At 36.6% G+C, this 15635-nt stretch overlaps 1 protein-coding gene across 1 annotated transcript in view; it reads left to right on the top strand.

Moving 5' to 3' along the window:
• Positions 1-391: 391 nt before the first annotated feature.
• The window catches only part of LOC127786787 (ent-copalyl diphosphate synthase 1), a 32250-nt gene continuing 17006 nt past the window's right edge, over positions 392-15635 (top strand). Inside the window, exons 1-4 of the mRNA XM_052314444.1 lie at positions 392-588; positions 845-1089; positions 1845-1931; positions 2039-2139. Coding sequence (XP_052170404.1) covers positions 392-588; positions 845-1089; positions 1845-1931; positions 2039-2139 — 630 coding nt within the window. The remainder of the gene's footprint in view (positions 589-844; positions 1090-1844; positions 1932-2038; positions 2140-15635) is intronic.

Genomic DNA, 15635 nt, shown 5'->3' with positions numbered 1-15635 from the left:
AATCAAATCAAAAAAGGTCCAATACAATAATTGATTCTCACTGAATTGAAAGCGATGGAACGTTGAAAACACTCACACTCACACACACATATATATAGTTTAAGCGTCGCGCTATTCCTACAGAAGAGGTTCACAGAACCCCTTCACATACGCGATAAATCATGATATATTGTAAGATTTTGACATTAAAAAATTACGATATATCGCAATTTGTTCACCTTATTCTGTTTCTCTCCCTTTCTCACCACCCGCTTGCAACCTCATCGCCTCCTGCCTCGCCTCCTCGTCGCCTCACCTCTACGCCTTGCCACCTCATCTCCTCACCACTGTAACCTCCAGCAACCGGCGACCACCCAAACCAACCGAGGTACAGCGGGTAGCAGCGAGGGCGATGGCTTGGCACAAAGGCAAGCGCGAGAGAGAGACAGAGGATAAAGAGACAGACAGACAAAGAAGCGAAGAGCAGAGCAGAGCAGAGCAGAGACAAGGCAAGGCGAGAGAGACAGAGGAGAGAGCAGTGGCAAGGGCGATGGCGAGGCGCAGAGGCGAGCGCGAGAGAGAGACAGAGGAGAGCAGAGCAGAGGCGAGGTGAGGCAAGGCGAGAAAGAAAGTGTGTTGGGTTGAACACAGGGATAATTTGATCATTTAATAATTTTGTAAAGTTATTTGTACACCCCTATCTGTACAAATAGCTTTTTTCATAGTTTAATTTGATGAGCAAATTAAAAGGGAAAAAGTGTAATTAATTCTCTGGAAAATTGCAAAATGTGTGCGAAAGCGAATAGGAAAACAAATAGGGAGTTTCCTCACTTTCATATTTTTGGAGGATCCCATGGAACATTAGCCGGAATCTCCTGGGAATTGGTTTCCGTCTTCTTCCTCTACATCTCGCTCCTTTAAAGCGGCTCCTCCTCTCGAGCAAAAGGATATCGAAAGAAGAAACGGAAGCCGCAAAAGGCACCCAACAATTAACGAAGAAGCCCGCGTGCACAAAGATGTCTTCTCAGGCTGCTTATCTCCTTCCGGTCGGATTCTCCGGAGACCGTATTGCTGTATCGTCTGCCGCCAAACATTCAAAAACTTTCTTGGGTATGTTAATTATATTGGGTTCTACTTTTCTTCTTGGACACGTAAGTTCTTGTTTTTCTTTTGTTCATAATTTGAAGAATCAATGGAAGTGAAAGAGATTGATTAACCGTAGCTTTGTTTCAGCTAGAAATGTTGTTTTTCAAGGCCGGAAACGCAGAAAGTAGCCGCATGTTTGGGTTGCTTGTGTTCAGGGGGGTGGTACACCCCCGCGGGCGGAGGGGGGGGGGGGGGGGGGGGGGGGGGGGGACTGTACATTATATGTATGCTTGACAATATGCATGCTTGACACGTCCACGTCGGGGTAAGATAAGAAATGTCCTGAGGGTTTTCACCTTTGCACCCAAAGATAAGAATGTCCGACGTGAGTAGAAGATCAAGACTGTACGTATAAGCATAAGATCATGGAATGAGACGCCACACCCCGTTTTGATCTTCTGTATCGATTTTGTCACTTATATATTTCAGTCAGTCAGAAGAATATATTGCTTTATTTCAGTCAGTGCACGCCTTGCCCCTTCCTTCCTGTAAAAACACCTTTGTTTCCTGGAAATGGCGGAATAATTAGCTTTTTATCCTTCCACGAATAACTTACTCGATGGCACATCAGTAATTCTCTCATTAAAGCACGGCATCATCATTTAATTTCTCGTAATTAGAAGAAAATAATATATAATTTAATACATTTACAATTGAATTGGTTAGCAAGAAAAGAACTGAAGAAGTACTATTAGTCGCTAAGATCAATTTTCTGGCAGGCATTTGCTGGGTCGGGCCCAAACATGAACAGTCTAATCTGGGCGTACGTCTGCAATGCAAAGCTGTGTACAGACCTAGTACAGAAAGTACATTTATTTATATATATATATATATCTGTATTTTGTTTTTTGGATTATTTTTTTAATACACGATTAAAAGGTGACGAAATATGTCATATATATGTCTGTTGTAGAGCGCAGAGATGTTCTCCAAAACGATCTGCCAGTGATAAACTGGAACCCGATTTTGGAGGACGATGACGTACAAGTAGAATCACCTCTCGACGATGACCAGGTAGTTAATTTCATTAATTTGAAACCTTCAAAATCCAACTTTAGTTCTCTTTGCTTTTGCTTAATATAGATATATAATGCATATGTGAAGGTGTCGGCGTCGAAGAGAATTAAGGAACTTGTCGGTTCTGTGAAATCAATGTTGGATTCCATGGAAGACGGAGAGACAAGCGCATCGGCTTATGACACTGCTTGGGTTGCTTTAGTTGAAGACATCAATGGCGGTGGCCGCCCTCAGTTCCCCGCCAGCCTTCAATGGATTGTCAATAATCAGCTGCCCGATGGGTCATGGGGCGACCCGTTCATATTCCAAGCTCACGATCGGATCCTCAACACCTTGGCCAGCGTGATCGCCTTAAGATCATGGAACGTTCATCCACACAAATCCCAGAAAGGTTATATATGTATATAGACAATATGGTAGTCCTCATGTCGGCTGGCTGTTAATTAATTAGCAAGTAATCTCTATTGTTTCAGGACTGTTATTTATCAAAGAGAATATATGTAAACTTGAAGATGAGAACGCCGAGCACATGCCCATTGGCTTCGAAGTGGCTTTTCCTTCGTTGATTGAAATAGCTAGAAAGGTGGGAATAGAAGTTCCAGAGGATTCTCCAGTGTTGCAAGAGATCTACGCCAGAAAAAATCTAAAACTCACAAGGTCGTACGTAGTAGCTAGTTTAATACGATCGATTATAATTACATATATATATATATGAAAGTTGTATGTGTGTATATATATACACTTCATATATGATAATAATGATGATGTTAGCCACTTTTCCATCATGCTAGCTAGGTAGAGGATAACTGAAGCTAAAGGGACCTTATCTTTCATGAATTCATTCAAATAAGAAAAGAAAAGCAAAGAACATTATGTTGCAGGTGCCAAATCAATCATACTCATAGCTTTTTCCATATGCCATGGCGTGTAATTATGATGCGCAGAATCCCCAAGGACATAATGCACACAGTGCCCACAACGCTACTCCATAGCTTGGAGGGAATGGCAGGCCTGGAATGGGAAAAGCTTCTCAAGCTGCAGAGCCCAGATGGGTCTTTCTTGTTCTCCCCCTCTTCCACTGCGTTTGCCCTCATCCACACTAAAGACCACAATTGCTTCACTTATCTAAGCAAGATTGTCGACAACTTCAATGGCGCAGGTCTAAAGCTCTTCTTTTCTTTTCCCTTCCTTGTATATCTGTAATGTACTTTGCCTTTTGCTTTTTCCAAAAAAATAAAATATGTATATATATATATATGCTTTTTCCTTCAAATGTCATCTTTATCATTAACTAGAAGAGTGATTGTTTCAGTTCCCAATGTGTACCCGGTCGACCTCTTCGAGCGCATTTGGGCCGTCGATCGCCTCGAGCGCCTTGGAATTTCCCGGTTTTTCCAGCCCCAGGTTAAAAAACTTCTTGATTATGTCCACAGGTATTATTAATTAATTTTAATTAATTACATGCATATGTATATATATATATATCACTGAAAATAACAGTTCTATCCATCTTGTAAAAAAACGAGAAACTTCATCAGATACTGGACGGAAGAAGGGATCTGCTGGGCAAGGAATTCTCTGGTTCATGATATCGACGACACGGCCATGGGTTTTCGGCTTTTGAGATTACACGGCCACCATGTTTCTGCTGGTAATTAATTAATTAAGCTGCTTCTGCTCTTTAATTTCATTTTGATGCCTTTAATGTGATATTAATTATTAATTATATAAGTTATATATATTATACAGATGTGTTTCGGAATTTTGAGAAGGGCGGAGAGTTCTTCTGCTTCGCGGGGCAGTCGACGCAGGCAGTGACTGGGATGTTCAATCTCTATAGAGCTTCACAAGTTGTATTCCCAGGAGAGAAGATTCTGGAGGCTGCCAAGAAATTTTCATGCAAATTCCTGAGAAACAAACAAGCCAGCCGCGAGATTCTAGATAAATGGATAATAACCAAGGACCTACCTGGCGAGGTACGTATATATATATGGAGCTCGAATAGATATTAAATTTATTTATTCGATCATTTCAATTAGTTAATTTAATTAAGGACCAGTAATCACACTCGGGGTAGCCTTTAGCTAGCAACCCAGTTGAAAAGACGAGCTTTTTCAGAGTGAGAGCATCATTAAGAATCAATTAGTTCAACATCGAACTGCAATAAATTAGCTTTTTTAGAGTAAGAGCATCTTTTTAATAAATTTGACTAATTTATTAAAAAGAAATTAATAAATTAGTCAAATTTGGGTTACTGATAGAGACAATAGGCGGGTCAGACAATAAAAGCATTAATTTGGTATATTCCAAAAATTAAGTGGAGTGTGCTTGGTGGATTTTCAAAGTAATAAATGGACTTAAGCAAGTCCAATCATCCATGAATTGGACCCAACTTGTAGTAGTCCTTGTCCTATCTTTCATCCTGCTGCCTGCCTGTTACCATATTTTATGTTGGATCATTCCACCATGGAATTAAGGATAAAAATATATAATTTTCACATTAGGTTGAATATAAACGTTGAAATGAAATCTGATGAATGGAACTACACTATATTTTGTTATTTACTTGATTTGGTATGAATTTTGAGCCAAAAATATTTGTTGGAATATGGTTTGGGGAAGGGATATGTAATGAAATGGTTGAGGATTAATGATGGATGAAGCACAGGTGGAGTATGCGCTTCAAGTGCCATGGTATGCCAGCTTGCCTCGTATGGAGACACGGTTCTATTTGGAGCAATACGGCGGCGAAAATGATGTCTGGATAGGGAAAACCTTGTACAGGTACGTATACGTACGCACCCATCTGATCACCTTCTACTTCTCATCATTTTCCTATTTGTAACATCGAACTGTTGATGATGATATATGCATGAACAAAGGCAAAAGACAGTATACATATTATGAGGCTGACATTCCAATAAAAAGGGTCTTGAAGTTTGCAAAGAAGAAAATGACACAACTGTTTCATGTAGGATATAATGATAATAATAATGTTACATAAATTCACTGGATTTGAACATTTTAAGAAGGTGATTAGTCAGACAGTGGTTTAAATGAATGTTAAATATTAAAAATTTAAATAAAATTTTGGAACGAATCGGCTAATTCTCCAAAACTAATTTGATAGTATTCATGGCAGAATGTCGTACGTTAACAACGCGGCCTATCTGGAGCTTGCGAAATTGGATTACGATAATTGCCAGGCAATGCATCAGCTTGAATGGGACAGCATGCAGAGGTACGTCAACAGATAATGTTGAATAATATGAAGGGTATTTTGTATTAAATTTATAATACACCCCTTTGTTATATATATATATATATATATATACCAGGTTTTGTATTATATAATATATATTTTTAACATTATACATGTATATATAGTGCAGATGGTATAAAGAATGGAATGTTGGCGAAGGCGGGTTGAGCCGAAGAAGTCTGCTTTTGGCTTATTACTTGGCGGCGGCTTCTATATTTGAGCCAGAGAGGTCAAAGGAGCGACTTGCATGGGCCAAAACGACGGCGTTGATGGAGGCAATCGGGTGTTATTTTGGGGAAGAGGGAAGCTCCATTTACGAGCGGACGAGAAGCAGCTTCCTTCGTCAGTTCAGAAGTGAGATTGATCATCATCACCTTCCACAAGTGACCATTAATGGCAGGTATATACTTTTACTTTTTTCTTTTTGTTTTATTTTAAGGGTAAATTCCAATTAATCCTCCATTAGTTTTCGTTATAGTTATAGTTCTATTTTTGATATTTTGAATTTTAATTTTTAATAGTTCAAATCTAACGTTAAAAACTTCTTATTTATTTTTATTTGTTTAAAGGGTTTGTTTAAAAAAAAGTAAAATATATATTGTTACCCTTAATTTATTCATCACCTTTTACCATTTTCTTCTCTGTTTTGCCAAATGCCAATCCTTCTATTAGGTATTATTATGGAGTGCGATTTTGTTCACCCCTTTAACGGGGTGAACACAACCCCTGTCCGTGGGGTTAAAAAAATAACTCCTTAATTGAAAAAAAATTACAAAATTATTTCAAAAAAAATTAATTATGTTTAAAAAAAAATTATTTTTAGAATTTAACTGAAAATGTGACAGGATCAAAATTGGATGGATTAGAACTTATAAAAAAATGACAGGCTTACAAAAATAATTGACAGGGTTAAAATTGAGTCAAAACTGAAAAGTGACAGTTTTCAACAATTAATTTGTTTGAGTGATTGAAAATGATTTTTTTTAAAAAATGACTAAAAATAATTTTTTATTTTAAAACATGATTATTTTTTTAACCCCACTAATAGAGATTAGGTTCACTCCGTTAACGGGGTGAACAAAATTGCACTCATTACTATGTACCTAGCTCAATTTTCGTGCCAAAACTCATGACGTAATATATGATAATAATATATGACGTAATATATGATGCATTCACCACCAATTATATGTGTAAGCGTTACGTCATCACCATTAGTTCATTAATCAGAAACAAAAATGAAATAGGGACCCTTCTTAAAGACACCGAAAGCTGTTATATTTTACAACATGCATGTGATTATTGGAGTACCAAAATGTTATTTCAACGTTTAGTTGTAATCCTATTTTATGATATTTATATATTAATTTACTAAATACTTTTTTAATAATTAAACTCTCCTCACCCCCACAAATCAGATCTCTTGGCATTTCCGATCAGAGTAAATAATTGATAGCCTGTGCTTGGCACTGTGCATGCATGCAGACGCCAGAAAATTGCAGGAGCAGCAGGCCAACAACTGGGGCTGGTCGGCGCACTGCTCGGAACCCTAAACCAGATCTCATTGGACGCTCCGGTGGCGCACGCTAGAGACATCCGCCGCCGCCTCCGCCACGCTGTGAGTGCTAATTAAATTCCCACCGCCGCTTCTCATCCGTACAAAAGAATTCAGGAACAATAATATTTAATTAGTCTTGAGAATATGTGCCAACGTAGAGGCCGAGCGGTCGAAATGATCACTCTGCAGATTTAATATATATAAATGAAGGGGATCATTTCAACCCCTAAACCAAATATTAAGGTGATTTTGATAATGTTGATTAATTAATTTATGTGTTATTAAAGTGGGAGACGTGGATGATGAGCGGGAGAAGGGAAGCAGAGCTCCTAGTGCGCACGATAACATTGTGCGGCGGCCGGTGGGAACCTGAGGAGGTATCGCAGGCGTTGTCTTGTGCGCAGTGCAAGCGGCTCTCCGACCTCACCAATGGAGTCTGTCACCGCCTTCGTCGTCTTCAACAAGGCCAACTCCCCAACCAGGTGCACTTCATATTTATTATTATTATTATTATTCGACCCAAATTTTAATTTAATTTAGTTATTTTTAATAATTTCTTTTTCTTTTTTTATTTTTTCCTGATGTGATCAGGTGCACGATAAGGATAAATGCGACGAAAGCATGCAGATCGAATCGGACATGCAAGAACTGGTGAAGATGGTGATCTGCCCGTCATCGGACGGTGTGGACCGTTGGATCAAGCAAACGTTTCTCACAGTAGCCAAGGCTTTCTACTACACAGCCCACTGTCCCCCTCGAGCCGTTGATTCCCACATTTCCAAAGTACTCTTCGAGAGAGTAATTTAATTCTTAAATTAAACATTAATTGCATCGCAAGTTATTTGCTACAGTTGCAAACCATTGTGCTTATAATTCTTGTACATTAATCACCTTGTAAGGCAATAATTAATTACGTACCACTGTACAAAATTTACACCAAGGAACAAACTAGTGAAATTGGGGTATTTTATTTTCAATAATTATTAATTTTTAGAAAAAAAATTAGAACTTCAGTATTCCCACTAAATAATTTGTTAGTCATAATTTACTCAAGGTTCATTTGATTTGTGGGATATGATGACAAAATAAATTGATAGATAAAAATTATCCGGTGTTTGATATATGTTTATGCAAATGAGATAATAAATGGGATAGGATATTGGGCAAAATGACTATTTTGACTCCAAGTATAAATGTTTAAAAATTTATGATTGGGGTATTTTGGCCATTTTTGTATTATCTTGTGTCTATCTTTCCATAATTAACCAAGCAAAAGACGTGATTAAATGCATAATATCTTGTAGCGTGATCCTGTTAACCATTACACTTAAAAAATAAGCAATCAGTCCTTGTTGATTTTGTATCCTGCAATGTCCTACCAGCAAACAAACAGCCAAGACCGATGCCACTAACAACGCTGATTTTACGGCCAAACCCAAGGCCGAAAGCCGAAAACAGTCCAGAGAGAGAGAGAGAAGAAGAAGAAGAAGAACAGTAAGCCATGCTGCGAGGCCTTTCATAGTTGCCTTTAATTTACGGGATTCTATGATTTTCTTCCCAAAAACTTCTTCTTACCATTCCTATTGTTAATTCTGTTATGATTTCATTGAAATTGTTGCCTTCTGCAGTTCACCATTTTGAGGCATCTTTGGAAATGTATATTACGGTAAGGACAGCTTCTTAAGAAAGGATTCTTTGGATTCTGAAGTGACCTAATTGAAGAGGGTATTCTGCAATTATTTCAGACAAAATTGACAGTCCCTGAAGCACCAGTATGGAAAGAAGAACAGCATAGGATCCATGAACGAGAAGCATTTTGACAAAGTCGTACAATTTGCATGTTTTTGAATAGACATAAACAACCCACAAGGGTTCAAATGAGAGGGGAAAAAATGAGGACCGAAAGCCATTTAAAACTGGTATAAACCAATGCCTAGATAAAAAATTTCAAATGCTTCCAAAGGTTTTCCATTACCAGGAAGCAGGAAGCTTACATTTGAATGACAGAAACCAACTTGCGCTCAATGTCGTCCTTGGCTTGCCGATCAAATGGCTAATCGCCGATATACAGATCCAGAAGTGATCGACATAGAAGTTTGCTCTGAATGCTACCCACCTCCTTTCCATCAACTACACAGTATAATGAAAATCAAGTTAATCTAGACTAGACAGAACATTTCTCTGCTGTACACAATATGAAGAGACCAGCACTCGGGTGAATTTTCACTGCTTTAAAATAGATGACAAATAGCCCGAACAAAAATGGAAATTTCAACAATGAAAGCAAATAACTTTACTAGCACCGATCCTCCTTACATTCCATTATACAATTGAAATAATCAAGCAATGGCAAACTGGTATCAAGAATCAAACTAGTAGTAAAGTAAAAAGTTTGGATCCACAAAGCCTTTAGAGTCAGTTCTTTCATCATTATGAGGCTTGATTAAAGGCCTCACATAGATCTCCATGCTTGTGTACAAGCAGGATGTTCCCAAATTTCAATGACCTTTTAGTTACTTTTCCTGTCATTTTTAACTTGATGATGACAATTTCACACGACGAAGCTACAGCTGAATGACATGAGAAGAGAAACTAAATCATTTCATAGCCTATAATTTCTACAAGCAAGACAAGATCAATTTGTTGATAAAATTTTGTGTTAGGTAATCGGTTTTGGATAGCAATAATCTTTCAGTCCTTTCTGTTTGAACTTTAAAGTCATGAAACCTATACATTGCTTTGGTACATCAGAAGGAAAAAGCCCCAGCAATGGGAGAGGTGTAAGTCGAACTGTGATTAATGCATGGATTACAATTACACCCACTCCTCATTCAATGGCCATTTTTTATATTATATAGTAATGCTTAATGTGGACACTACGTACAGAAATAATTTTAAAGTAAATTTTCTTACTTGTCCGAAGCACATACTCCCTTTCCCCTTGAGAGATCAATAATAGATCCTTGAGGAATCTTGTATTTCGTCTTTAAACTGTGATGTGAACCTGCTGAAAAATGGCAGTTGGATAAGAAAAAACAATTATGATACAATAAATAAGCTACAAAATGAGAAAAATATTTCTTAAGAAATAATTGACTTCACCTTGTTCCTAGTTGAGGTGAGCCCTAGCAAGCACGGCAAGGTTGCTCTTTACGACTAAAAGGTCATAACTTCGAGTTGTGGAAATAGTTTTCTTTGGTTAAAAGTAATGTTTTAAAAATTGGATAGGCTTGGCCAATTGGACCGGTTAAATCAGGAATTGGTGGCCTATCCTATCTAATTTGACTTTGAATGTCTTTTAATTTCGATCAAAATCGGTCAAAATATGGTTAGACTGGTGAATCAGGAATTGGGTTGATATCGATTTTTTTCACTCCATCACTCACTTTTAATTTTTTAATTATTTATTAATTTTTTAATAATATATAATAATTATATATAAAATATTAATTAATAATAATATTTTTCATAATAATATATAGAATATTAGTATTCTAAATATATATTATTTAATTATAAAATATATATATATATAACATCATTTAATCAGATTATTCCGATCTAATTGATCGGATCAATTAACTCGTAATTCAATTAATAATTCAGTTCACGGTCCGATCTAATTTTCAAATTATTAGATAAAAGCAATATGAGTAAGAGGGTGGCTCATTACAAAAAGTACTACCCTTGCAAGAGCAAGCGTCTCATGCAATGAGGACACCTTTTTTTTTTTTGTTCTTAATTATATATACTTACTAAATAAGTCAGTACAAAACTCGGTACGGAGTCCTTCTAGCATAAATTTTGAATCACCAATGCATAGGGCAAAGTGCAAAGATACTATTTGCCGGGGCACAGGGGCAGGGATATTAGAGAAAGCATGTAAGGCTAAAATGGAAGCAAAAGAAAAAATATTTAAAGGGCCCATGCACAAAGAATATCCTTAAGAGAAAGAATATTTTGAGGTGATCGTTCTTAAATGGACCGCTCTTGCCCTCAAAGTGAACATCCTGTTTGTTATAAAGATTGATCAAATACATACTAAAGAATCTATAGGCACACCAAAACCAAACAAGGCAACCACAACAAAGAAATCGAATTGCAAGATTGGGGAAAATTATTCAATTTGCAAACCTTGACTAATGCAAAACTTCTCGAAAAATTCTATTCGCGGCCCCAAAAAATTGCTCTTCACAGTCCACACTCCGTCAAATTCTATCTTAATTTTAAAATTTCTATTTTACCCCCACAGTCCACTCTCTCCTCTGACCACCCCCAATTATTGCTTCACATCTCTCTTTCTCTCTCACACCATATACACATGCACACAAACACATACGTGTATATATATACAGACATGGGGGGCCGCCATGGCTATCAACCCACTACTATTAGGCGAGCCCCACACACACACTCTATCTATGTGCAATGGTCCCGAGATGGGTTGGCACCGCCATTGCCGTGGTGAGTCAGTAATGGCAACCCATCGGGGAAGGAGGGAACCGTCGAACCGCAAGGTTCGGGGGATTGAGAAACCCCCGAACCCTGCGGTTCGATAGTTCCCCCCTCCCGATGGGTCGGCCATCGCACATAGAAAGAGTGTGTGTGTAGGGGGGGTCAACTAATGGTGATGGGTTGATCTAGTATTTCAGCAATATGGTTAAGTTCATATTTGATTATGTTCATTTATTTTCTATTTTATGTTTTCTAATTTGAAATGTTCAATTAAGACTTCGTTTTTTGAGCATTAATGTAGGATACATGGCCGCAGTGGAAGCACAGATCTTCTCACACACATAGATAAATATATATATACACACACACATATATATATATACACACACAACTATGACCGCGACCATGCATTTTTGTGTGTGTATACATATGTGTGTGCGTGTGTGATATGTTCATGGGAAATAGGTCATACTAGGGGAGAACTGCTTCCTTAGAAATAGGACTTAGTTGGCTTAGTTGTAGTTTGTTTTAGATAACTATTTCCACATTTTGTGCCACATGGTGCCACATCCTTTTGCATTATTATTCAGTTATTTTAGTTGTTATTTTTGTAGTTGATGTTCTCATTTGGCTTATAAATAGCCTAGGAACTATTAGAACAGGAGAGAGAAAAAATATAATCCCATACTTCTTCCTTTCCTAAGTCTCTGTTCTTCTTCTTCTTTGCTATACTCCAACTGTTTTAATACAAATTTTCCATTAATATATAGGTGTTGTTGAGTTTTCCTTCAATCGGCCAACACCACAAAAACTCGGCAAAACCACGAACTCAAAGAAACAATTAGAAAACGTAAACTAGAAATCACAAGAACAAACCACAACCATATACGTGTTTGGATCAAAAGATTCTACTCACGGCAGGGACTATAAACCCCTAGTCAATCCACTATGAAACGTAACAAATGATTTACAATCTTTGATTACAACGAAATAAAAGATAGTAAAGTAACCCGAGAAAAACAAATACAAAACCCACCAAATCAAATGCTAAACCAAGAGTACACAATACACAATACCAGGTGTGAACCAGCACTCTCACAAAGATCAGACCTCTCGCATACACCACTTATCGAAATTTCATGGAGAGAGAATCTAACACACAGACCAGCAAGAATGATCAGAAGCTTAGGGTTTCTTGGAGCTCTCGGGAACTCCTTTTCATTTCGTCAGAATGCACATGAGAGATAGAATGCTGAATATATATGAATGAGCTTTCTTATCTTAGCCGTTGGATCAAGAATGACACAGATCAATGGCTCACATAAAAACAGACAATAAGCCATTGATTTAATTAAATCAGTAACATTTCATCTCTAATTAAAATGCAAAGACATTCAAATAAATTCTAAATTTCGCATAATCAGAAAATAGGAATATTAATTGTAAACCATTTTGAATCACATATTAATAGGTGTGTTTGTGTGTGTGTGTATTCGGGGGGAGAGAGAGAGAGATGGGTGTGTGAGAGAAATGGTGCAGATGGCTGTGGATTTGATGGGTAAAATAGGATTTTTAAAAAATATTGATGAATTTTGGAGGAATAGACTACGAAGAGTAATAATATGAGCTGTGAATAGAATTTTCCAAACTTCTCAAGTTTTTCTCTTAAAAATTACAATGGAAAGTTACGATTTTACCATCTTGCATTTCTAATATTTATACCTCCAATCCCTATTATACCATTACTCTTTCTAGTTTCTCATCTTCTCCTCCATTAATGCGCCTCTTTCATTATCGACGTTGTCAAATCTCCTCCTCCATAAACAATTATCGTCGTCACCTCCTAGTGCCTAGCGCTATCATTGGATCTCAACGAAGACACAATCGTGGTCGCCACCTAGCGTCGCAAGCCTGATCTTTTTGTCGTCGGATCTGGATGATTCTCCTCGTCACTATCACAGCCCAGCGTCGCAAGCCGAATCTCCTCCATAATACTTGATGTGTATTGATAAAAATAAGGAATTTTATATAATGTGAAGATTTGTATGAATTAAATCTAAATTTATACCTAAAGTATTGTACTAATAAATTTTTAATAATTATATATACTTTATCAACATGTTATTATAAATTTATAATTTTTTATTAAAAATTAATATTTTTTAAAATTTTATTTATATTATTCAATACCATGTTTATTTTAGTTTTTTCCCAACATTTTAACAGTTTATCAATTTTTACAAATTAAATACATAATTTTTAACTGATAATTTAAAAATATATTTATTTAAATACTTCATTAACTTAAACGCCACCTAAAACTATCTTAAAATAGGCATAGCGAAACTAAGCCCAAGCTAGAGAGACGCGATTGCTGTTGGGTGAGAAATTAGAGAGCCAGAAATTCAAGGCATTTTATACAAACGGGTTGTTTGGGTTCTGGGAGGTGGCCACGGCAGCGGCGATAGCGGAGTAAGCGACGGTCGCGGCCTTAAAGGAGCCGGAGCGGCCATGGGCCCGGCCGTTGGTTGCTGGCTTTGGGGGCTGAGAAAACAAGAACGGCAAACGCAGAGAAACCATTTGTTGTTTTTTCCCCGGTGAACTGTACAAAGAAAAAGATCGTATTAAATACTTTCTGGGCCAGTCACATGACAAGTACGTGCAATGATGGTGGGCTTTATTTGAGCATGGGCTTGGGCCTAAATGCGCAATGTGGCTGGCCCAAACCCAACTGAGAATCAGTCCAATCAGGATTCTGGAAGGTGAAACAATTATTTTATTATTATTGGACTTCACGCATGGGCCGATGAAAGATTTCTACGATCTCGTATAAAATGTAGTTATATAAAAAAAAAATATGATAAAAATAATTCGACATTATAATATTTTAAAAATTAAATCATTTAAATGGGTTCTTCTTCTTCTTCTATATTTATTTCAAACAAATTGAATCTACCCTTCACATACTATTTTTAAACCTGCCAAGTATGTTTAAAGCAGTTCTAACCCTAGTAGCCTTATAGTCAAAACAAGGTGATTTGTTAGCATTTACCCTATTTTATTTGAAAGAGAATTGATGATAAAATTAAGGTGCCGATTATTATGACTTTATCTGGAGGTGAATACTTATAAAAATGGGTAGTGCTTGTTTTTTCAATATAATCTTTGATATTCAAATTAACAATGAGACTTAGAAAAAGTAATAATAAATTTGCAATCTTATGATTTTACCAACAGGGGATTCTCTTTATATATAGATTATAAGAGGCGAGATATTTGAAATTAATACTGTGATTTGTTAGGATTTATAGGCATATGATTTTACTTGCAATGTTCCTTTTATAAATTAGAAAAGACAAGATATTTAGAATTTTTTTTGTGATTTGTTAGGATTCTTTAGATTTTTTTTTCTAAATTTTTAAATTTGAATATTATCAAGTGCAGAGTTATTTTCGAACTCTTGAATTGAGATTCGAGAATTAGATATAGAGGCTGTTTGGCTTACCGATTTTTTTCATAGCTTTTAAGTTAAAAGTTAGATAGCGTTTAAGTTAATAATGTGTTTGGATAAATGTGCTTTTAAGCTATCAATTAATATTTATGTGTTTGGTTTGAAATAGCTGATAAGTTATTAAAAATTGATAAAAAGACTAAAATAGACATGATGTAAATTTTTATTATTAAATGTTAATAAAATATACATGATTATTAAAAATATATTAATACAATATTACTATATATTATATATGTTGTATATAATAATAATATATCTTATTTTGTGTTATATATATATACATATAATATATAATACATATAACATATATAACAGCAAGAAGAACAGCGCTGCACAGCGACAAGAAAATGAGAAGAACAGTAAGAAGAACAGCGGCCGATGGTGGATCTGGACGACGGCGACGGCGGCAACCCAGCTGGACGATAGCGACGGTGGCAGCCAAGCTGGAAGAGGGGCGACGATGGCGGCGGCAGTAATCGCCAGAAACAAAGGGAAGATGGAGAAGAGAACAAACAGGGAAAATAATGGGAAAAGATGAGGGCAGAATAGTATTTTTATTGGTCAACTGTGTAGCGTTTTCTGACAAAGCTGGGGGGCACCAGCTTTTGCTAAACGTTGGTATAGCACTGTTTTAAGTGGCAAAACGTATAAGCTAAAATCCTAAGCCAAACACTTAAGCACAAACGCGTGGATTCGCTACATAA

The sequence above is a fragment of the Diospyros lotus genome, chromosome 12 (assembly GCF_014633365.1).
Source record: "Diospyros lotus cultivar Yz01 chromosome 12, ASM1463336v1, whole genome shotgun sequence".
NCBI classification, from domain to species: Eukaryota; Viridiplantae; Streptophyta; class Magnoliopsida; order Ericales; family Ebenaceae; genus Diospyros; species Diospyros lotus.
This window is presented reverse-complemented; position numbering and strand designations above follow the sequence as displayed.